A 25,610-nucleotide genomic window follows, 5' to 3' on the forward strand; every position below is an offset into this window, starting at 1 on the left:
GTGCTTTTTGCAGAAATGCATTATATGGTTTCCAATGGGACACATTCGCATCCATGCGTTTTCCATCCGCTGCGTTTTTGGAAAGGGTCGGGGAATTTTTGAACACAAAACGATGCATTTTTCAGTTCAATAGACTTCAGTGGAGAAGCTGCAGGAAGAGCAGGCAGTGCATTTTTGGACGTTTGTGACTCCCAGTACTCTGCAGAATAATTGTCATCCAGTTGGGACTTAGACCTGTTGTGAATCTTTCTCCCACAGATATGTTTTCAAACGTCTCCGATTCCTCGGGAACAAGGCCATCTCTCAGGCAGCCGCCCTCTTCTTCCTGGCCGTTTGGCACGGCTTGCATTCTGGATACCTCGTCTGCTTCTCCCTGGAGTTCCTGATTGTTGTAGTGGAGAAACAGGTCAGACCCATGGGGAAGGGGGGGGGGTAAATATAGATGTAATATAATAAGGGGGGGAGGTAAATATAGATGTAATATAATGGGGGGGGGGTAAATATAGATGTAATATAATGGGGGGGGGTAAATATAGATGTAATATAATAAGGGGGGGGGTAAATATAGATGCAATATAAAAGTATGTGGGGGGGGGGTAAATATAGATGTAATATAATGGGGGGGTAAATATAGATGTAATATAATGGGGGGGGGGGGTAAATATAGATGTAATATAATGGGGGGGTAAATATAGATGTAATATAATTGGGGGGTAAATATAGATGTAATATAATGGGGGGGGGGGGGTAAATATAGATGTAATATAATGGGGGGGGGTAAATATAGATGTAATATAATGGGGGGGGGTGTAAATATAGATGTAATATAATGGGGGGGGGGGTAAATATAGATGTAATATAATGGGGGGGAGGTAATTATAGATGTAATATAATGGGGGGGAGGTAATTATAGATGTAATATAATGGGGGGGTGTAAATATAGATGTAATATAAAAGTATGTGTGTGGGGGGGGGAATATAGATGTAATATAATGGGGGGGCTAAATATAGATGTAATATAATGGGGGGGCTAAATATAGATGTAATGTAGAAGTGGGGGGGGGGTTAAATCTAGCTGTAATACAGAAGTGTGTGTGTGTGTGTGGGGGGGGGGGGGGGGGGTAACTTTAGATGCAATATAGAAGTAGTGTGGAGGGGGTAAATATAGATGTAATATAGAAGTGTGCGTGGGTGGGGGGAGTGGTAAATATAGATGTAATATAGAAGTGTGCGTGGGTGGGGGGAGTGGTAAATATAGATGTAATATAGAAGTGTGCGTGGGTGGGGGGAGTGGTAAATATAGATGTAATATAGAAGTGTGTGTGGGGGGGTAAATATAAGGGTTGGGGGTAAATATAGAAGTAATATAGAAGCGTGGGGGGGGGGTAAATATAGATGCAATAAAGAAGTAGTGTGGTGGTGGGGCAGGTTAAATATAAATGTAACATAGAAGGGGGGGGGTAAATAGATAAGTAATATAGAAGTGGAGGGGGTTGGGGGGTAAATACAGATGCAATATAAAAGTGGAGGGGGGAGGTAAATATAGATGTAATATAAAAGTGTGTGGGGGGGGTAAATATAAGGGTTCGGGGTAAAGAGAATTAATACAGAAGTGGAGGGGGCTGGGGTGGTAAATATGGAAGTGTGGGGGAAGGGGGGGGTAAATATAGATGCAATATAGAAGTAGTGTGGTGGTGGTGGGGCAGGTTAAATATAACTGTAACATAGAAGGGGGGGGGGGGTAAATAGAGAAGTAATATAGAAGTGGAGGGGGTTGGGAGGTAAATAAAGATTCAATATAAAAGTGGAGGGGGGAGGTAAATGGTAGACGCAATAGAGAAGTGGATGGGGGGGGGTAAATATAGCTGCAATATAGAAGTGTGGTGGGGGGGGGGGGGGAATGTTAGTATTTTCCATCTGATGTTCTGTGCGTTTGTCTCTGCAGGCCATTGAGTTGGTGAGGGATAGCCCCCTGCTGTCACAGATCTGCTCCATATCGGTCCTGCGTCCTCCTCTGTATGTGGCGCAGCAGTTCATCCACTGGCTCTTCATGGGATACCCGTTGGTGCCATTCTGCCTTTTCACCTGGGACAAGTGGCTCAAGGTAAGGGGGGAGGGGAGTCCCCAGGGTTCAGCAGAGGCTCTTGGGTGTGGGTAAGTCTCCGGTAGGTGTCCCCAGGGTTCAGTGGAGGATCTTGAGGGGGGTTCCCCATGGTGCAGTGCAGTCGCAGGGTCCCCAGGGTGCAGTGGAGTATCTGGATAACCAACAGGTGCAGCATGCTGACCCCCGAAATATTCCTGCTGTCACTATAGAAGGCTACCAAGGTAACACGTATGTGGAGTCACAGATCTTTGCTTACATATGTGTGCCACAGAAGAGTTTATGTTGGAAGCGTGCTCTGTACCGTGCTCCCAGCACAGACACCAAACTGTCCCCAACAGCGCCTCGTCCTGGACTAATGTTTGGGAGCCAGAAGGACGAGCCCCTGATCATGTGATCGCTGTGATAAACACATCGATCGTTTGTTTTGGATGTCTCCCTGCATGTGTCTCTTCTGTAAGGAGGAGATACTCTCTGAGGAAAGCTCTCCATTAACTGAGGAGATGGACCTGCTTCAGGTTTATCTACACCACATGCGCCAGTTTCTGATTCAAAGTGACATGAAACCAGCACAGGGTGTGCACCGAATTAACAGAGGGAATGCGGCAGTTTTCTATATAGAAAACTGTTGCAGATTCCCATGTAGAAAACTGTCGCAGGTTTCCACCAGATGTCACCTATAAGGGATGAAAGCTGGCAGCAAACAGCTCACATCCCTGTGCAGTAATTCTGCTACACGAGCAGAGCCTGCAGGGTTCACAACCCCTCTCCTCCCTCCCACTCTGAGCTGATCGGGGGAACGACAGAGAGATGAGTGCATGCAGCTCCAGCTCTCCTGTTCTCTGTGCTGTGTCTGTTGTGGTCACAGCACAACAGAGAACCGATCGCTCATCATTTTTTAAAAAAGTGTCCTTTTCACCTTTTTTGTTAATTAGGAGCAGCGTCAGCTTGGTTTCTTATGTTTACAAGAGCAGTGCAAGCAATTTGCTTGCACCACTGTTTGGTAATTCCCCATTTTGCTCTCCCAGAAGAGAAAAAAAAAAAGGATGTTAAAAATAAAGATAAATAAAATAGATCAGGGCTCATTTGCATGAAAAGCGATCTGTGGCGGATTGCTTTTCAGAGGGCAGTAAAGCAGCCGTTGCCAGGGATTCAACCCCTCGCCCACCGGGCACCGTCACTCCCTTTCCTGCCCGCCGGGCACCGTCACCCCCTTCCTGCCCATTGTGCACCATCACCCCCTTTCCTGCCCATCGGGCACCGTCACCCCCTTTCCTGCCCATCGGGCACCGTCACCCCCTTTCCTGCCCGCCGGGCACCGTCGCCCCCTTCCTGCCCGCCGGGCACCGTCGCCCCCTTCCTGCCCGCCGGGCACCGTCGCCCCCTTCCTGCCCGCCGGGCACCGTCGCCCCCTTCCTGCCCGCCGGGCACCGTCGCCCCCTTCCTGCCCGCCGGGCACCGTCGCCCCCTTCCTGCCCGCCGGGCACCGTCGCCCCCTTCCCTGCCCGCCGGGCACCGTCTCCCCCTTCCCTGCCCGCCGGGCACCGTCTCCCCCTTCCCTGCCCGCCGGGCACCGTCGCCCCCTTCCCTGCCCGCCGGGCACCGTCTCCCCCTTCCCTGCCCGCCGGGCACCGTCGCCCCCTTTCCTGCCCGCCGGGCACCGTCACCCCCTTCCTGTCCCCAGGCCAAGTTTCAGCTTTCAGCGCTGTCGCACTTTGAATTTCAATTGCGCGGTCATGCAACACTGTACCAATATGACGTTTTTATCTTTTTTTTTTTTTTCTTTTTAATATAGAGCTTTCTTTTGGTGGTATTTCATCACCTCGGGCTTTTTTATTTTTTGCTAAACAAACCAAAAACAGACAATATTAAAAAAAAAAAAAAGTTTTTCTTAGTTTCTGTTATAAAAGTTTGTAAATGAGTAATTTTTCTCCTTCACTGATGTGCGCTAATGAGGCTGCAGCGAGGGGCACCGTTAGGCTGCACTGATGAGGAGCACTGAAAGGCAGCACTCATATATGGCACTGATAGACGGAACTGATGGGCAGCACTGACTGGGCACTGATGGACGGCACTGAAAGGCAACTCAGATGGGCACTGATATGTGGCATTGATGTGCACTGACTGGGCACTGATAGGCGGCACTGAAAGATAACTCAGACTGGCACTGATATGTGGCATTGATGGGCACTGATAGAATTGCACTTCCTGCATATACCCCTCCCTGCGTACGCGTCTGCCCATCGCTATGGAAAGGAGCTTTCTGATCATGTGACCGCTGTAACTGCTAGTCACAGCGTTCACATGACCGGAATGCTCACCTCCACCTCCCGGCATTTAGAACCTCTTAAAGGGCCGGGAGGCGGCGATGGTACTTGTGGTTTACATAGACAGGTTTGCTTTATTGTGGACCTGTGACTGCAAGGAAATATAGAAAAGTGATGGCAGAAATAGACAGAGTGGGCCATCGAACTTGCCTGTTTTTTTTTTTTTTTCTTTGGGGTCGGTGTTTTTGTTTTGTATTTTGTTCTTGTTTTTGTTTTCTTATGTTTTGCATTTTTTGTATTTTGTTCTTTTTTTTTGTTTTTTTGTGTTTTGTGTGTGAATCCCATAGAACATGGATTTGTGTCTTAGCTGGCAACACATGGAGTGTAATCATTGGGAATATGTACAGGAAAAGCCTGGTACCATCACAGGGGATAATCCTGATAATCTTCCAGCAAAGACCCCTCTGCTAGATCCTGCTGTGTCTCCTGTATATTAATCCGTGGATACAGACCTAGCGGGGACAACCGGTCTCTCCGGCGTATGAAACCAAACCTACAGAAATATTCCGGGAATCCCTTTGTGTCCCCTTTGCTGGCAGTTGTTGCTTGGAAACTGTTTACGGGCAAAAAGTTTTACCCCCCCCCACGTCACATCGATCCTGACTTTGAAATTGTGCGGCTTCACTGCAAGTCGCACGCTTTCAGAGTCAGATCACATGCCGATTTCAGGTGCGATTTACAAGACGTCTGACACCGATGTCTCTGCAAAACACACCAAAAGTAGTGCATGCGCTACTAGGAATCAGTGCGGCTTCCACCCAGTCTGAACCGCGCCGATATGGCCGCTGTAATTGCGGACGATAGGGTGCGACTTGCAAATCAATCCAGTGATTTCAACTGAGATTTCAGTTTAAATCGACTAAATATATTCCAGGCGCATTAAAATAAAAAGGTGTGTAAAGTCTTACAGGTTTTTTTTGTTTTTTTTTATAAAGCAGCCACAGCCTGAGTAGAAAAGCCTGTCCTGTTTCGCCTTTGATCCCTGCACTATTGTTCAGTTGGCGCTACATCTGCCTGCCGCAAAGTATTGTGGTCTCGAAATGTGTACACCCCCGCCTCTGCAACTAAAGGGGGTAGCAGGGTTCAACACCCCTCCGCCCAGCATGTACGCTGTATATGGAAGCCGTGGTCTCCACCCCTCTGGTTAGTCGGAGGTCCTTTACTCCTCCTGCTGAGACTGTGCAGGGTGCACGAGCTTTGCTGACTCAAGAGGGTGCTGGGAGCGGAGGGTGTGTCTGACCTCTGCAGAAAGACTACTGCTTCCATACACAGAGCAGGGATCCTTTCCTGGAGCCTGCTGGCCAGGAACGTTCCTTACTATGCAGGTTGTGGCATCTGGAAGACTTTGCACAGGTCCTTTACTTTGATGCACCTGGAAGGTATTCGCTGATTTAACCGTTTCAATACCGGGCAATTTTACACCTTCCTGCCCAGGCCATTTTTCAGGTTTCAGCGCTCTCACACTTTGAATGACAATTGCGCGGTCATACAACATTGTACCCAAACTAAAATTTTATCATTTTCTTCACACAACTAGAGCTTTATTTTGGTGGTATTTAATCACCGCCGGGGTTTTTATTTTTTGCTAAATTAACAAAAAAGGCCGAAAAGTTTGAAAAAGAAATGTTTTTCTTTGTTTCTGTTATAAATGTTTGCAAATAAATTGTTCTTCGTAAATTTAGGCCGAGATGTATTCTGCTACATGTCTTTGGTGAAAATAACCCAAATTAGGATGTATTATTTAGTTTGTAGGAAAGTTATAGAGTTCACAAACTATGGTATAGATCTGAATATTGATCAATCCTGAAGTACTGACAGCCAATCTAATTTCTTGAGGTCCAAGAATGTCAGAACAGTACAGATATCTCCCAAATGTCAGCACAGTACAGATATCCCCCAAATGTCAGCACAGTACAGATATCCCCCAAATGTCAGAACAGTACAGATATCCCCCAAATGTCAGAACAGTACAGATATCCCCCAAATGTCAGCACAGTACAGATATCCCCCAAATGTCAGCACGGTACAGATATCCCCCAAATGTCAGGACGGTACAGATATCCCCCAAATGTCAGCACAGTACAGATATCCCCCAAATGTCAACACAGTACAGATATCCCCCAAATGTCAGCACAGTACAGATATCCCCCAAATGTCAGGACAGTACAGATATCCCCCAAATGTCAGCACAGTACAGATATCCCCCAAATGTCAGCACAGTACAGATATCCCCCAAATGTCAGCACGGTACAGATATCCCCCAAATGTCAGCACGGTACAGATATCCCCCAAATGTCAGCACGGTACAGATATCCCCCAAATGTCAGGATGGTACAGATATCCCCCAAATGTCAGCACAGTACAGATATCCCCCAAATGTCAGGACAGTACAGATATCCCCCAAATGTCAGCACAGTACAGATATCCCCCAAATGTCAGCACGGTACAGATATCCCCCAAATGTCAGCACGGTACAGATATCCCCCAAATGTCAGCACGGTACAGATATCCCCCAAATGTCAGCACGGTACAGATATCCCCCAAATGTCAGCACAGTACAGATATCCCCCAAATGTCAGAACAGTACAGATATCCCCCAAATGTCAGCACAGTACAGATATCCCCCAAATGTCAGCACAGTACAGATATCCCCCAAATGTCAACACAGTACAGATATCCCCCAAATGTCAGCACGGTACAGATATCCCCCAAATGTCAGCACGGTACAGATATCCCCCAAATGTCAGCACGGTACAGATATCCCCCAAATGTAAACACAGTACAGATATCCCCCAAATGTCAGGACAGTACAGATATCCCCCAAATGTCAGCACAGTACAGATATCCCCCAAATGTCAGCACGGTACAGATATCCCCCAAATGTCAGAACAGTACAGATATCCCCCAAATGTCAGAACAGGACAGATATCCCCCAAATGTCAGAACAGGACAGATATCCCCCCAAATGTCAGCACGGTACAGATATCCCCCAAATGTCAGGACGGTACAGATATCCCCCAAATGTCAGGACGGTACAGATATCCCCCAATTGACCCCTTTTTGCAGAGTAGACAGTCTGACGTACTTCATAAGAGGCATGGCAAATTTTTTGAAGTTGTATTTTTTTTGTCATCATTTTTCGGAAAATGAAAAAATGAAAAAAATTATTTTCACTATTTTTTTTTTTTACATACTGTCACCAGTGCAGTACAGCGTCATCATATAACTGGCATGGCGGTGATCAGGGACACTGACTGGTGACAGTATGGAAAAGAAAAAAAAAATTTAAATTTTTTTTTTTATTTTTAATTTTTTATTACTTTTTTTTTTTTTTTTTTTTTTTTTTTCCTTTTTCACTATGACCAAAGTAGTACAGTTTTACACAATTTGCTTATAGCAAAGAATTACTTTGCTATAAGCAAGCATTTACCTGAATGACATCGATTCATTCAGGGCTTTTTTTTTTTTTTTTTTTTTGTGCTTAGCTGTGATTTGGCCACAGCTAATCACATGACACAGCTGGGCTGTGATTAGCCCAGCTCGTGCATGTGATCACTGTGACCATTCACAACTAGACACACTTGTATACAATGGATGGTGTGAAAGGAAGCCATCCATTGTATACAGCAGGTCACATGGTTTCAAATTACTAACTCTGACCTACAAAGCCATTCATAACGCTGCCCCAAACTACCTCACCGACCTGATACCCAAATACCACCCTACCCGTGCCCTCCGCTCCTCACAGGACCTCCTACTCTCTAGCTCCCTGGTCTCCTCATCCCACGCCCGACTGCAGGACTTCACCAGGACTTCCCCCATCCTCTGGAACTCCCTACCCCAATCCATCAGACTGTCACCTACCCTCCTCACCTTTAGGCGCACACTGAAAACCCATCTCTTCAGGGAAGCCTACCCCAACCTCACCTAACAGCCGATCTCCTCCACTCCTCCTACCACTCCATCCCCCACAGCTATCTCCTCCTGTACCACCATCCCCTCCCTCCTAGATTGTAAGCTCCAAGGAGCAGGGCCCTCGCACCCCTTGTGTATTGTTTTGTTTCTGTCTTGTCTCATGTTCTGTCCCCCTTGCTATTGTACAGCGCTGAGCGAACCCTTTGGCGCTATATAAACAATCTATAATAATAATATCGGCAACGGGGGCCGGTACTCAGATCTGTCATCGGCTGTGTCCGAGGTACATGGCCTGTGACAGATCTTGCGGCTCTGCAGGCGCACAAACTGCCATATGGCGTCCACCCGGAGCGCTAATGAATTTTGCACGCTGCCATTCGGCCATTGGCTGGGCGGCTAATGGTTAAAGTGAACATCCAAATGGTCTGTAACAATGTGACATTTAACCAATTTAATGCTTCGCTATAGCCAGAAGACGGCCATGGCGCGGTTCTCTCGTGGTGGGAGGACATCTATAGACATTGGTTCAGCCTCACCAGTGCCCCCCTGTCGGTTCAGCCTAAACCGACAGTCGCCTCAGCCTCCCCAGTGCCCCCCTGTCGCCTCAGCCTCCCCAGTGCCCCCCTGTCGCCTCAGCCTCCCCAGTGCCCCCCTGTCGCCGCAGCCTCCCCAGTGCCCCCCTGTCGCCTCAGCCTCCCCAGTGCCCCCCTGTCGCCTCAGCCTCCCCAGTGCCCCCCTGTCGCCTCAGCCTCCCCAGTGCCCCCCTGTCGCCTCAGCCTCCCCAGTGCCCCCCTGTCGCCTCAGCCTCCCCAGTGCCCCCCTGTCGCCGCAGCCTCCCCAGTGCCCCCCTGTCGCCGCAGCCTCCCCAGTGCCCCCCTGTCGCCTCAGCCTCCCCAGTGCCCGCCTGTCGCCTCAGCCTCCCCAGTGCCCGCCTGTCGCCTCAGCCTCCCCAGTGCCCGCCTGTCGCTTCAGCCTCATCAGTGCCCGCCTGTCGCTTCAGCCTCATCAGTGCACATCAGTGAAGAAGAAAAAGTACCTTATTTGATAAATTTTATAACAAATAAAGGGTGTGTGTTTTTTTTTTTTTTTTCTTTTTTTCAAACAATGTGTGGTCTGTCTTAATTTATTTAGCAAAAAATAAAAACCTCCGTGGTGATGACATACCACCAAAAGAAAACTGTCTAAAAAAAAAAAAAAAAAAAAAAAGCTAAAATATTATACGGGTACAGTGTCGCATGACCGCGCAATTGTCATTCAAAGTGCAACGGCACTGAAAGCCAAAAATTGTTCTGGTCAGGAAGGGGGTGCAAGCGCACGGCACTGAAGGGGGTAAACCTTTTACATCTCAGTAGAGTCCTCGATCAGCGAAGCTTTTGCCCATGCCGGCTTGAATGAAGGAGCGCGGGGACTGATGTGAATGTACAATATATATGTAAAGTGCTGCATAAATTGATGGCGATATAGAAGTACCTGAAATAAATAATAAAGACTGTAATGCAGAATGGAAAGTAAAATACTGATCCTTACAGAGACGTGAATGAATGACGCTCTTCTTCTTCTGTCCCTGCAGGTGTACATATCGGTCTATTTTATGGGCCATTTATTCTTCTTATTGCTGCTCTTTGCACTGCCTTATCTACGGTTAGTCCTGGTGCAAAAGAAGGACAAGCTGCAGAAATCCCACTGACAGTGCTCAATGGTGAGCCAATCACTGCTCTGTTTCATGTTCATCTAAGCTGCGTTTGTAGTAAATCAACTGAAACATAAAAAAAAAAAATATATTAAAGTGTCTGCACTGTGGATCCCACCCCTGGGTGCTATGTGCGAGTGAAGGTAAGAGGTATGGGTGACCGGACAGGTAGGTGTTCCGTGAAGGAATGTAGCTTTGAGGAGCCATTTTAATAGTGTTTAAAGTGTTACTAAACCCACAACAGTACAATCAGTCTGTAGATGCCGTAAAGCATGCTTGATATACTCACTGAGGACCCTAAGGGGTGAATCCTCCGCATTGTGTAAAAAGGCTGTTTGATCCTGTCTTCTCCGATCCTCCCCTTCTTCTAGTGTCCCCCTGTTATCGCCTGATAACATATGGTGTGGAGTCGCTCTGCACATGCCCAGTTTTTTTTTTTTCCTTGGGAGAGTGCATATGATCAGCATAGGCCCAATCAGCACTGTCCACGACACAGGTCAGGGGTCCTGCATCCTCCTAGAGGAGAAAGATTACTCCTTCTATAAGCTTTAACCAGTGCTCTCCTGGACACTGATAGAAGTCACAAGACTGATATATACTGCTGATGAGAAAAGGGATTTAGCAGTTTGTATTTACTAAAACAATTGCATTTCCATGTTGTGAGTACTGTGGGAGACCAGCGATAGTGAATGCAGGGTCCGGGGAGAGCGGATATAGTGAATGCAGGGTCCGGGGAGAGCGGATATAGTGAATGCGGGGTCCGGGGAGACCGAATATAGTAAATGCAGGGTCCAGGGAGAGCGGATATAGTGAATGCAGGTTCCGGGGAGAGCGGATATAGTGAATGCGGGGTCCGGGGAGAGCGGATATAGTGAATGCGGGGTCCGGGGAGAGCGGATATAGTGAATGCGGGGTCCGGGGAGAGCGGATATAGTGAATGCGGGGTTCGGAGAGAGCGGATATAGCGAATGCGGGGTCCGGGGAGAGCGGATATAGCGAATGCGGGGTCCGGGGAGAGCGGATATAGCGAATGCGGGGTCCGGGGAGAGCGGATATAGGGAGCGGGGGGGGGGTCGGGGAACGGTAGGGCGGTCAGGAAGTACTAGGGAGCGGCAGGGCGGTCTGGGAGTTCTAGGGAGTGGTAAGTCGGTCAGGGAGCAGTACGTGGGGGCTTTTGTTGCTGTAGTTTTTAGCATGTCAGTACAACACCCCTAAGCAGCCCGATGCCCCCCGGTTGGGAAGGGCCGACTTGGACATCAGCCGTGTTCTTCATCAATGACAGTTGCATCCATCTGTTGTTCCTCGCTGTGACCCGTCTCTCTCCCTCTCTCCTCAGATTGTACAACGCTCCTTGCTCTCGTGGCAATGCTGGGAATGTCCTTCAATGCAGTTTTTGGGGGTCAGCATTAAGAACTTGAGGATCAAGGAGTCATCACTGCCAGAAAGGACACAATATGCTGATACTAACTTTTTTTTTTTTTAATAACAAACTTCTTGTCTGCTGCCGATCCGGGCAGAGTCTGCGACATTTTATAGACTTTTCTACCGTCCGGGCCTGTATCCCGGACTCTATTACTTGAACTTTTTAGGTTTTTTGAAGACTTTTCACCCAAGACGTTTCGAGCTCAGCTTCCTTCTACTTACACCACAGAAATCATCGACCACTGTACTGACGTCACAATTCTGCCTGTTCTCGGTCTCGTCTCACAGGGCAGCTAATGCAATGGGTTAGTGGAATCCAATAACACCTAGTCACTGGATGTACGGGAGCGCGGGCCCTTGTCCTCGGCCTGCCGTTCTATGAGATTTGCTTATTTAAGAGTCGGGAGGGGTGGGGGGGCCTGGTTGCGTATAGATCGGGCCGGTGTGATTGAGGAGGCCCCTGCCCGCAACGTTGCTGTGCGCGTGACAAAACGCGGCCAATCGGAACTTCCCAAACGATATTGCAAGAAAAGTGCACTTGGATTGGCTGGTGCTGTCATGTGATAACAACCGTGGCCTGTGGCCTAGTCCTGCCTTTTTAGGAGTTGCAATAAAGCACTCTGCCAACTCGCTCTTGGAGCCATGTGGTTATTCTCTGATCGCCGATTGCTGTCTGCTTTACTATGTGCATGCTGGTCTAACGGGAGTTTGCAGCGCAATGGACGGCCCTTATTGACCAATTGGGGGGGATTTACTAAAACCAGAGCATTCAGAATCTGGTGCCTCTGTGCCTGGGAGCCAATCGGCTTCTACCTTCAGCTTGTTCAACTCAGCAGTTCTGGACCGCCTCTTGCAGCTTTACTGCTACAGTGCAGTCTTGCTGCGCTGTATCGTGTGTGTGTGTGTATATATATATTTATGTATGTGTGTATGTATACAGTGGAGCAAAAAAGTATTTAGTCCCCACCAATTGTACAAGTTCTCCCACTTACAAAGATGAGAGAGGCCTGTAATTGGCATCATAGGGAGACCTCAACTATGAGAGACAAAATGAGAAAACAAATCCAGACAATCACATTGGCTGATCTGGAAAGAATTTATTTGCAAATTATGGTGGAAAATAAGTATTTGGTGAATATGAAAAGTTCATGTCAATACTTTGTTATATATCCTTTGTTGGCAATGACAGAGGTCAGACGTTTCCTGGAAGTCTTCACAAGGTTGGCACACACTGTTGCTGGTATGTTGGCCCATCCTCCATGCAGATCTCCTCTAGAGCAGTGATGTTTTGGGGCTGTCGCTGGGCAACACGGACTTTCAACTCCCTCCAAAGGTTTTCTATGGGGTTGAGATCTGGAGACTGGCTTGTGTCTCTTTGCCTACAGTGACTGTCTGTACAGTCGCAGTACATGGCGGGCGGTTGTAAAGTGGTTAATGAGAACAAGACATTTACTGATTGGATGAGGTGGTGAAGTCATGATCTCCACCTTCTCCAATCATAGATTGTAACAGTAATCTTCCAGTCTTTTTTTCTTTTCAATGAATACAAGCCAGTGGATATAAAAAGTCTTCACACCCCTGTTTAAAATGTCAGGTTTCTCTAATGTAAAAAAAAAAAAAAAAATGACACAAAGATAAATAATTTTAGAACTTTTCCCACCTTTTTAATGTGACCTATAAACTGTACAACTCAGTTGGACAACAAACTGAAATCTTAGGTGGAGGGACATAAAAATAAAAAAACTAAAATAATGTGGTTGCATAAGTGTGCACACCCTCTTATAACTGGGGATGTAGCTGTGTTCGGAATGAAGCAATCACATTCAAAATCATGTTCCATAGGAGTCAGTACACACCTGCCGTCAAAGTGCCTCTGATTAACCCCAAATAAAGGTCAGCTGTTCTAGTAGGTCTTTCCTGACATTTTCTTAGTCGCATCCTACAGCAAAAGCCATGGTCCACAGAGAGCTTCCAAAGCATCAGAGGGATCTCATTGTTAAAAGTTGTCAGTCAGGAGAAGGGAACAAAAGAATTTCCAAGGCATTAGATATACCATGGAACACAGTGAAGACAGTCATCATCAAGTGGAGAAAATATGGCGCAACAGTGACATCACCAACAGTGACATCACCAGGAACTGGATGTCCCTCCAAAATGGATGAAAAGACGAGAAGAAAACTGGCCTGGGAGGCGGCCAAGAGGCCTGCAGCAACATTAAGGAGCTGCAGGAATATCTGGCCAGTCCTGGCTGTGTGGTCCATGTGACAACAATCTCCCGTATTCTCCATATCTCTGGGTTATGGGGGGGAGTGACAAGACGGAAGCCTTTTCTTACGAAGAAAAACATCCAAGCCCGGCTAGATTTTGCAAAAACCCATCTGAAGACTCCTAAAATCATGTGGGAAAATGTGTTCTGGTCTGATGTAACCAAAGCTAAACTTTTTGGCCATAATTCCAAAAGATATGTTTGGTGCAAAAACAACACTGCACATCACCAAAAGAACACCATACCCACTGTGAAGCATGGTGGTGGCAGCATCATGCTTTGGGGCTGTTTTCTTCAGGTGGAACTGGGGCCTTAGTCCATGTAGAGGGAATTATGAACAGTTCCAAATACCATCAATATCGGCACAAAACCTTCTGCTAGAAAGCTGAACATGAAGAGGAACTTCACCTTTCAGCATGACAACCACCCAAAGCATCCATCCAAATCAACAAAGGAATGGCTTCACCAGAAGAAGGTGAAAGGTTTGGAATGGCCCAGCCAGAGCCCAGACCTGAATCCGATGGAAAATCTGTGGGGTGATCTGAAGAGGGCTGTGCGCAGGAGATGATGCGCAATCTGACAGATTTGGAGTGTTTTTCAAGGAAGAGCGGGAAAATCTTGCCAAGTCAGGATGTGCCGTGCTGATAGACTCCTCCCCAAAAAGACTGAGTGCTGGAATCACATCAAAAGGGGCTTCAACAAAGGATTAGTGTAAGGGTGTTAACACTTATGCAACCAGATTATTTTAATTTTTCATTCTTCCCTCCACATAAAAGTTTAATTGCAGTTTGTTCTGCAATTGAGTTGTACAGTTTATCCACTTGCCTACCGGGCACTTATACCCCCTTATTTACCAGGCCAATTTTCAGCTTTCAGCGCTGCTGCACTTTGACAATTGCACAGTCATGCAACATTGTACCCATATGAAATTTTGATCATTTTTTTCTCAGAAATAGAGCTTTCTTTTGGTGGTATTTAATCGCCGCTGGGCGCTTTACTTTTTGCGCTATAAATAAAAAAGTGCAAAAAATTTGAAAAAAAAAGTTTCTTTGTTTCTATTATAAAATTTTTCAAACAGGCATTTTTTCTCCTTCACTGATGTACGTTGATGAGGCAGCACTGATGGGCACTGATAGGCGGTACTGATGGGCACTGATAGGCAGCACTGAAGGGCACTGATAGGCAGTACTAATGAGGTGGCACGGATAGGCGGCACTGATATGCAGCACTGATGGGCGGCAGTGATAGGTGACACTGATGATGGGTACTGATAGACGGCACTGACTGGCGGCACTGACTGGCACAACCCCTGGGCACTGACTGGTGGCACTGACTGGCTGCACTGTTGGGCAGCACTGGTGAGTGGGCACAGGTGGGTGGCACTGGTGGGCACAGGTGGGTGGCACTGCTGGGCACATGTAGGTGGCACTTCTGGGCACAGGTAGGTGGCACTGCAGAGTGGCACAGGTGGGTGCACTGCTGGGCACAGGTGGGTGATCTGCTGGGCACAGGTGGGCGGAGCTAGTGGGCGCACTACTGGGCACAGGTGGGCGGAACTTGCGGGTGGCACTGCTGGGCACCGATCATCAGTGCCCTGATGATCGGTGCCGATCCCCGCTCTGACAACTGCCGGTTCTCGGCAGTACTTTCCTCACGATCTGACAGCGTGAGGAAAGTGCAGCCGAGAACCGGCACTTGCATTTCCCTCTGATCAGCGTGTCATTGGACACTGCTGATCAGGTGGTAAAAGGCCACTGTGATTGGCCTTTTACCACATCACGTGATCAGCTGTGTCCGTAGGACACAGCGATCACGGAGATCGCCGAGTGCGCGCCCCCTGGGGCGCTCAGGAGAGCGCGTTCTGGGGGGGACGTCATATGACGTCCACTCAGAACTGGCTGGCCGCAGTGAAGCCGTCATTCGGCTATCTGCGGTCGGCAGGTAGTTAAAGGTGGAAAAAGTTCTGAAATTAGTTATCTTTGTCTTGTTTTTTACATCTCAGAAACCTGACATTTTAACAGGGGTGTGAAGACTTTTTTATATCCACTGTATCACTGTAGTAGCTCCGACTGCTCCAGTGATTTGCAGCTTCTGAGTATGAGAGATGCAAAACTATGCGAATAATATACCTAAAGTTTTGCTTTAACCACTTGCCAACTGTGCTATAACTGAAGGACGGCTACAGTGCGGTTTCCAGTCCTGGGAGGGTGTCCTATGACGTCCTCCCGCACGCCCCAGGCAATCTCCATGATTGCTGTGTCCTATGGACACAGCTAACCACATGATGTGGTAAAGGCCAATCACAGTGGCCTTTTACCACGTGATCGGTCGTGTCCAATGACGCACAGATCACCGTTAAATTCTGTTTCCGGTTATTGCCTGCACTTTCCTCGCACTGTCACAGCATGAGGAAATCTTGAAGGAAGTCAATAGAAGGATCCAAGGAGGAAAAGGCGAGCAAGTTGCAGTTATATTCTCATCAGAGCTGGAGAACCGACGTCCATCCTCCATGTACACTAACATCGGAGGCATGCTGGGTATGGGCAGGGTTATCCTGTGGCTGACCTACACATTTTTTGTGTTTGCTAGTGTCTTATCCTCCCATAGATGGCAGTATAACCCAACACTACAGTATTTGGATTCCTGTGTCCCTCTATGGACAAGAAGAAAGACAAATATTTTAATCCCATACAGTCACCAGAATATTTCTCTCGATCGCTATCCTTTAAATCTGTATTATAGAAAATATTTTCCAGAGAAGCACATTTATTACAATAATCCTTATCTTTGATAATCCCCATTTGTTTAATCCACACCCCGGCGTGCATGAACACTGAAATGCTGGCACGGCGGATGGAAATGTTTCACAAGCCTCAGTGGGCTTTTTATTTTTTTATATACATGTATTCATAGAACTGCTGCAGAAATGTTCAGGGCGGATGCTTGAGGGGGGAACTCCAGTATCCTGATATTTTTGCCCTGCACCCTCTCTGCTGCGCCATCTTTGAGTATCTTGCATGTGGTGTGGTGCAGGTTGTTGGGACCCTGAAGAGACCTGCAGCACATCTGCACATTCACTGGGTTTCCCCTACACAACTCTGGTATCTAGAAAATGAATACCCGCCGTATGTATCTGCATGCAGTCACGGGAAACCCCTGCGTGTGCGCAGATGTGCTGGAGGTCTCTGCAGGGTCTTGAGGAGCTGCGGCATATCTGCACACGCTTGGAATCCCACGGGGTGCATGCACCCATCTGTAAAATGGTGTGTAGGTTACACACATGTTCCTGTCCTCTGCATGCTGTGAGTTTTACACTCCAACCCCAACATTCAACACATTACACACTCCTGTCCCCTGCACTCCATACATTACACACTCCTGTCCCCTGAGCGCAATACATTACACACTCCTGTCCCCTGCACTCTGTACATTACACACTCCTGTCCCCTGCACTCAACACATTACACACTCCTGTCCCCTGAGCGCAATACATTACACACTCCTGTCCCCTGCACTCCGTACATTACACACGCCTGTCCCCTGAACGCAACACATTACACACGCCTGTCCCCTGCACTCAACACATTGCACACTCCTGTCCCCTGCACTCAACACATTACACACTCCTGTCCCCTGCACTCAACACATTGCACACTCCTGTCCCCTGCACTCAACACATTGCACACTCCTGTCCCCTGCACTCAACACATTGCACACTCCTGTCCCCTGCACTCAACACATTGCACACTCCTGTCCCCTGCACTCAACACATTGCACACTCCTGTCCCCTGCACTCAACACATTGCACACTCCTGTCCCCTGCACTCAACACATTGCACACTCCTGTCCCCTGCACTCAACACATTACACACTCCTGTCCCCTGAGCGCAATACATTACACACTCCTGTCCCCTGCACTCAACACATTACACACTCCTGTCCCCTGAGCGCAATACATTACACACTCCTGTCCCCTGAGCGCAATACATTACACACTCCTGTCCCCTGAGCGCAATACATTACACACTCCTGTCCCCTGCACTCAGTACATTACACACTCCTGTCCCCTGAACGCAACACATTACACACTCCTGTCCCCTGCACTCAGTACATTACACACTCCTGTCCCCTGAGCGCAATACATTACACACTCCTGTCCCCTGCACTCAACACATTGCACACTCCTGTCCCCTGCACTCAACACATTGCACACTCCTGTCCCCTGCACTCAACACATTACACACTCCTGTCCCCTGAGCGCAATACATTACACACTCCTGTCCCCTGCACTCAACACATTACACACTCCTGTCCCCTGAGCGCAATACATTACACACTCCTGTCCCCTGAGCGCAATACATTACACACTCCTGTCCCCTGAGCGCAATACATTACACACTCCTGTCCCCTGCACTCAGTACATTACACACTCCTGTCCCCTGAACGCAACACATTACACACTCCTGTCCCCTGCACTCTGTACGTTACACACTCCTGTCCCCTGCACTCTGTACGTTACACACTCCTGACCCCTGCACTCTGTACGTTACACACTCCTGACCCCTGCACTCTGTACGTTACACACTCCTGTCCCCTGCACTCAACACGTTGCACACGCCTGCCGGCTACACTCAATACATTGCACACTCCTGACCCCTGCACTCAATACATTGCACACTCCTGACCCCTGCAATAAACACATTGCACACTCCTGACCCCTGCACTCAATACATTACACACTCCTGCCACTGTTTCAACCTAGCCACTCCCACAATTTCCATGGCACGCTATGGGATGCATTGTCCCTATGGTCATGGTGTCAGGTTGTTGCAGGGTGTGATTTGTGGGTGTGGTTTAAAAGTGGGCTTGGCCAGAATTTGTATTGTCTCTAGGGGGAAGTATGAGACAAAATGACAAAGTATCCCGGAGTTCTGCTTTAATTGTCTCAAAAGCTGCTTTCACACCTGCGTGTTCTGAAAACATGAGCAGAATGGCACCTTTTTTGCCCGCGTTTTAAGAAATGCGACAAAACCCACCATGCACTTGTGGTGACATGGAGTCTTAATTGCATGCCAAACGCAGGGCAATTTTGGCGTGTTTGTTCCATGAGAAAATACACGAAATACGCTAAATAGGCGTGGCTCAGTGCTAAAATTTGGTACTTCTTTGGCATAGGGGTGGACTGACACCTCATGGGGCCCCCGGGCAATAGGGGATCATGGGGCCCCTGTGTCCTTGCCCAAACTCAAAAAAGCCTATGAAAAAGGTACCAGGGGCATCTCATGGGGCCCCCTACTGACCCCGAGTCCTCGGGCAGTGCCCAAGCTTCCAAATGGTCAGTCCACCCCTGGTCAGGAATATTAATGTAACATTTATTCAAGTGCAAATTTATCTGTAAAAACAAAATCCACTAAAGTTAATTTTTGGGTAATGTATTTCCCTCTTTTGGGGTAAAATAGGAAAGATGAGGTTATGCTGAGCCAACAGACATCCAACATGACAAAAAAAAAGAGAAAATTGACTAACACACCCCCCCTCCCCCCCCGCTCCCGAAATGGGGACAAATGTCATGAGCAGGGGCGGACTGACCATTTGGAAACTCAGGCACTGCCCGAGGGCCCGGGGTCAGTAGGGGGCCCCATGAAATGCCCCTGGTACCTTTTTCATAGGCTTTTTTGAGTTTGGGCAAGGACACAGGGGCCCCATGATCCCCTATTGCCCGGGGCCCCATGAGTTGTCAGACTACCCCTGATCATGACCCTAGATGCCCCATAGGTGGGGCTCTAAAAGCCCCTGCAGGTCCTCAATTTGCAGATACCTGTCCCTGATAGGCCTGGGATGAGTGATGTCAGAGCGCGGCGCGGTGATACGTGACACCAAGAGTGCAATCAGCATTTTCATCCATAGGGGACCCCAGTGTGCATTTATAGGGGGATAGACCCCCGATATCTCTCCTGCCCTCTACTGGGGGTAGCAGAAAACACATCGCATTCCACTAGCATCTTTCTTTGTAGTTCTGTCCATCCAGTCCTGAGATTTTCACACCTCTGCCACACAGCCCAGCCCTGCCTGGAGGAAGACCTGATTTTTACTTGCAGGTATTGCCCCTCCCCCAGCCTGTGATTGGACAGTGAAAGGGGAAGACGCAGGCTAATGAGCTCCTCTCTGTGGTCTCTCCTCCCACCAGCATACTTCTCCCTCTCCCAGCCTGTGCTCTGCTGTACAGAGGCTGTTGGCAGAACACATCCGGGTCCTCGTACGGTTTGTATTTATAAAGATACATTTACTGATAATGATTACAAAGGTTCAATAATTGTATATTTTATATGTCACGGAGGCCGGCACTCTGATTGGACAGTCTCTCCCTCCCCTCCTTATCAATATGTCTATCCCCGCCCACAGACACGCCCTCTGTTGGCTCTCCTCCCCTGTGACACGGACAGGAAGTAGGCTCGGTCTCCGGTGGTGGCAGTCTATATTCCGCCGCCTGCTGATTGGCAGAGGCTCTCCTCACCTTCCGGGTGATTGGCGAGATCTATCTCCGCCCCCTCCCGATGACTGACATACTACACTCTCCTCCCCCTTCCGCTAACTGGCAGCCAGTCTTCCCGCCCCTTCGCAATCTATCCCCGCCCTTTCCAGGTGATTGATAGTGTTACTCCCCCCCTCTCCTGGTGATGACAGAAATCTCTCCTCCCCCTGGCGGTGATTGGCGTGCGGTGTCTCCTCCCCCTGGCGGTGATTGGCAGGCTGTTTCCTCCCGGTGATCTCTGTCCCGAGTGGCTCCTCCCTCTGAACTCTGACTGTAGTCGGGCCGGGAAGACATCGGGGGGACGGAGGAGGAGATCGGTGAGAGATCGGGCGGTGTGGGGGCGGGCTGTGCGCTGTCCGATCCTCATATCTGTCCGTCTTGCAGGGAGCAGCCATGGCCGTGAGAGGATTGGTGGACGGGGAGTGCGGAGGAGCCAACCCGCTCATGTCCCTCACCGGACACTTCACCCAGGACAAGGGGCTCCGGGAGGAGGGGCTACCGCACGTGGCCTGGCCCCCGGGGGCCACAGCTGTAAGTAACCACCCCCCCACCATCCTGCCTCCTGTACTATAATCCCCTTCCCCAACATACCAACATCTCCTCCCGTACCACAATCCCCTCCCCATTACACACCCGTACTACAATCCCCTCATCACCATCCTACCTCCTGTACTACAATCCCCTTCCCCAACATACCACCATGTCCCCTGTACTACAATCCCCACCACACTACAACCCCATACTACAATCCCCTTCCCCAACATACCACCTTCCCCCCTCGTACTACAATATCCACCACACACACTCCTTATTACAGTCCCCAACCCACCATCCTACCTTCCGTACTACAATCCCCTTCCCCAACATACTACAATCCCCTCCCCTACTACAATCCCCTCCCCACCATCCTACCTCCCGTACTACAATCCCTTTTACCAACATACCACCTTCCCTTGTAATACAATCCCCACCACACCCTGTACTACAATCCCCTCCCCACCATCCTACCCCATACTACAATACCCTTCTCAAACATACCACCATCCCCCCCACTACTATTCCCACCACACTACACCCCCGTACTGCGATCCCCTCCCCACCATCCTACCTCCTGTACTACAATGCTGTTCTCCAACATACCCCCCCCCCCGTACTACAGTCTAATGCTACACCCCGTACTACAATCCCCTCCCCACCATACTAACCCATGTACTACAATCCCCTGCCCCACCATCCACCATATGACCTCCCTGTACTACAATCCCCCTCCCCATCGTACTACCCCTACCTGAACTACAATCTCCTCCCCCATCATACACCCCTCTGTACTAAAATATCCTCTGCCCCCATCATACTACCCCTACTGTCTTCTGTACTACAACCCCCTTCCTCATCACACTGCTCTCTGTACTGTAACCCCCCCCATCGCACTGTCCTCTGTACTACAACCCCCTCCCTCATCGCACTGCCCTGTGTACTACATCCCCCTCCCCATCACACTGCCCTGTGTACTACATCCCCCTCCCCCATCGCACTGCCCTGTGTACTACATCCCCTCCCCCATCGCACTGCCCTGTGTACTACATCCCCCTCCCCCATCGCACTGCCCTGTGTACTACATCCCCCTCCCCCATCGCACTGCCCTGTGTACTACATCCCCCTCCCCCATCGCACTGCCCTCAGTAGTACATCTCCCTCCCCCATCGCACTGCCCTGTGTACTACATCCCCCTCCCCCATCGCACTGCCCTGTGTACTACATCCCCCTCCCCCATCACACTGCCCTGTGTACTACATCCCCCTCCCCCATCACACGTGGTGTTTCTATCCCCTCACATGGATCTTCTTCTTGGTTTGTAGATCTCGAAGCCTCTGGGAGAAGCGACAGAAGATGAGGTGAGAAGTGTCTGCGGTACACGAGGGGGGGGGGGGGGGACCCCCAGGGACGACCCCCCACCATCCCCGGGCAGGATTCCCTTCACCTGCTGATCCTGCCAGTAACACACTTCCTGTCCTCGAGTGACAACACTCGCCGTACTGTATTGATGGAGGATCACAGTGGTCACCCTAGGCTTCTCTTCTGGTTTGGACTACAGACACCTCCCCCTTCCCCCACCTCTGTTACAAAGAGGGAGGTTGCTTTGTAGTTCTCAGAAGAAAGCGGAGAAAGCCGACATCGTTGTCTGAGATTTCTGATCCACAGGAAGTGACATCAGCATTGGATTTCTGGCAGGATCAGCAGCAGAGCAGGGGGGGGGGGGGGAGTTATAACCCGGGCAGGTTTATTTTTGCCCTTGGTGTCCTATTGGGGAGATTTCCCTTCACTTCCTGACACACAGCCAAACAGGAAGTGGCAGGAAATCTCTGAACCAGTGTCCCCATTGGAAGATTTCTCCTGGTGACAACCCAAAACTTGGGCTTTTTTTTTCACTTTCAGTGATGACAGTAAAGAGGACACAGAGAGGGGAATCCTCCTAATGGGGACACAGACAGAGATAAAACCCGGCAGGGGGTCTCATCCCTCTCCACCCTGACCAAAACTAGAAACAAAGTCATCCCTATCCCCTGTGACCGGATCATGGTGTCCCCGAGCCGCAGCTTTGCTGGAAGCCACCCATACACATGACATGGCGGATGTTCAATCCGGCTGCCCCGGGCTGATCAGGTGACAACGTCACATCCCAGGAGGCAGGTTATAGACCGGGGGGGGGGGGGGGGGCATCCATCACAGCGTTTCCTTCTGACATCCATCGCCTTCACTCCATTCCTCATTTACCTTTTGTGTCCCCGTTGGGGAAATTTCACTTCCTGTTCCATAGCCAAACAGGAAGTGAGAGGAAATCCCTCCATGTGGGTCCCTGAATGCAGTCTGTATGGGGGAGATTTACTAATACTGGAGCATTCTGGTGCAGCTGTGCCTGGGAGCCAATCAGCTTCTGACTTCAGCTTGTTCAATGAAGCGTTGGCAATAAAAGCTGGAAGCTGATTGGCTCCCATGTACAGCGGCCCCAGATTCTGCACCCTCCAGGCTTAATAAATCTCCCCCTCGGAGTTCAGGGACTTGCAGCACGGCTGTCATAACGGGACGCACGGAACACCAGCCCCTCCCTCTACCTCTGTGGGCCCCTCCCTCTACCTCTGTGGGCCCCTCCCTCTACCCCTGTGGGCCCCCTGCCCCTCCCTCTACCTCTTTGGGCCCCCTGCCCCTCCCTCTACCTCTGTGGGCCCCTCCCTCTACCTCTGTGGGCCCCCTGCCCTTCCCTCTACTGCTGTGGCCCCCCTATCTCTCTGTCGGCCCCCCTATCTCTCTGTCGGCCCCCCTATCTCTCTGTCGGCCCCCCTATCTTCCCCCTATCTCTCTGTCGGCCCCCCTATCTTCCCCCTATCTCTCTGTCGGCCCCCCTATCTTCCCCCTATCTCTCTGTCGGCCCCCCTATCTTCCCCCTATCTCTCTGTCGGCCCCCCTATCTCCCTGTCGGCCCCCCTATCTTCCCCCTATCTCTGTCGGCTCCCCTATCTTCCCCCTATCTCCCTGTCGGCCCCCCTATCTCTCTGTCGGCCCCCTATCTTCCCCCTATCTCTCTGTCGGCCCCCCTATCTCTCTGTCGGCCCCCTATCTTCCCCCTATCTCTCTGTCGGCCCCCTATCTTCCCCCTGTCTCTCTGTTGGCCCCCCTATCTCTCTGTCGGCCCCCCTATCTTCCCCCTATCTCTCTGTCGGCCCCCCCTATCTTTCCCCTATCTCTCTGTCGGCCCCCCCTATCTTCCCCCATCTCTCTGTCGGCCCCCCCTATCTTCCCCCTATCTCTCTGTCTGCCCCCCCTATCTTCCCCCTATCTCTCTGTCGGCCCCCCTATCTCTCTGTCGGCCCCCCTATCTTCCCCCTATCTCTCTGTCGGCCCCCCTATCTTCCCCCTATCTCTCTGTCGGCCCCCCTATCTTCCCCCTATCTCTCTGTCGGCCCCCCTATCTTCCCCCTATCTCTCTGTCGGCCCCCCCTATCTTCCCCCTATCTCTCTGTCGGCCCCCCCTATCTTCCCCCATCTCTCTGTCGGCCCCCCTATCTTCCCCCTATCTCTCTGTCGGCCCCCCTATCTCTCTGTCGGCCCCCCTATCTTCCCCCTATCTCTCTGTCGGCCCCCCTATCTTCCCCCTATCTCTCTGTCGGCCCCCCTATCTTCCCCCTATCTCTCTGTCGGCCCCCTATCTTCCCCCTATCTCTCTGTCGGCCCCCCATCTTCCCCCTATCTTCCCCCTATCTCTCTGTCGGCCCCCCTATCTTCCCCCTATCTCTCTGTCGGCCCCCCTATCTTCCCCCTATCTCTCTGTCGGCCCCCCTATCTCTCTGTCGGCCCCCCTATCTTTCCCCTATCTCCCTGTCGGCCCCCCTATCTCTCTGAATGATCTGCTCTTTACTTGCATATATTCTGATAATAAAGCCCCATACACAGGAGGAGAATATTGGACGAATGATCAACGTTTTTTTTTTTTCACCTGCAAGTCTCATATGGAAAGTGATGTCATGGATTTTCGGACGATTACTGTACTGATTAAACAAAAATCGTACAATCTGGTGTCATACGAGAAAAAATGTTGCGCTTGTCCCTTCGGATATTGTCACACGAATTGTCGTGATCCCACTGGGTTTAGTTTTTGTTTACGCAACTAAACCCAGTGTGAACAGGCCCATAGAATACAGTGCGCTGCATCCGGAGTTGTATCATAGACTGGAATGCAGAGTAGTGTACGCCTGTGTGTGAGCCTCACACTTGTATGTTTGGTATTTTGTGACAACCCCCACCCCCCCACCCCCCCCCCCCCCCCCACCCGTTCTCACCTTTTTTTTTTTTTTGTCTTTTGCGTCCCCAGCTTGTGTCCGAGTTCCTGCACTCCCGTGCGCCATCTCTGCACACCCGCGCCCCCCACACCTTCAAGATGGACGGTCTCCTGGCAGAGATGCAGCAGATTGAACAAAGCAGTTTCCGCCCCCAACCCCTGCGAGGTGAGTGCGCTGTACACTGTACAGGAAACAACGGGCCAACTTTTTATTTATTTACATTTATTTAATTATTATCATTATTGTTATTATTAATAGCGTAATTATGTACAATAGATTTTTCTTTTTATTTATAATTTTATTTCTTATATATATATATATATATATATATATATATATATATATATATATATATATATTCATTCAGATTTGAATTTATTTTATATTATATAATGTTGACAACAGCAGAAACATTTTAATTTATTATATATATATATATATATATATATATATATAATTTTTTTTTATTTTTATTTTTTTCATATTTGTATATATAATTTTTTATATTTCTGTTGTCAACAA

The 25,610-nt window shown here is 49.5% G+C and overlaps 1 protein-coding gene and 1 long non-coding RNA gene across 3 annotated transcripts in view; both read left to right on the forward strand.

Moving 5' to 3' along the window:
* Window positions 1-233: 233 nt before the first annotated feature.
* Window positions 234-12,087, forward strand: LOC149447603 (uncharacterized). The gene is made up of 4 exons (XR_016305848.1): window positions 234-406; window positions 1,946-2,104; window positions 9,914-10,042; window positions 11,370-12,087. It is a non-coding gene; the product is annotated as an uncharacterized LOC149447603 (long non-coding RNA).
* An 8,360-nt stretch (window positions 12,088-20,447) lies between these two features.
* PEX5 (peroxisomal biogenesis factor 5) overlaps window positions 20,448-25,610 on the forward strand; it is a 52,041-nt gene continuing 46,878 nt past the window's right edge. For both annotated transcript variants that reach the window (XM_089652331.1, XM_089652332.1), the window contains exons 1-4: window positions 20,448-20,570; window positions 20,638-20,784; window positions 22,113-22,148; window positions 25,121-25,253. In XM_089652331.1, coding sequence (XP_089508457.1) covers window positions 20,647-20,784; window positions 22,113-22,148; window positions 25,121-25,253 — 307 coding nt within the window. In that variant the 5' untranslated portion in view covers window positions 20,448-20,570; window positions 20,638-20,646. The remainder of the gene's footprint in view (window positions 20,571-20,637; window positions 20,785-22,112; window positions 22,149-25,120; window positions 25,254-25,610) is intronic.

This window comes from Staurois parvus, unplaced genomic scaffold (assembly GCF_062004578.1).
Source record: "Staurois parvus isolate SC_StPar_1 unplaced genomic scaffold, SC_StPar_1.0 ptg000681l, whole genome shotgun sequence".
NCBI lineage: Eukaryota > Metazoa > Chordata > Amphibia > Anura > Ranidae > Staurois > Staurois parvus.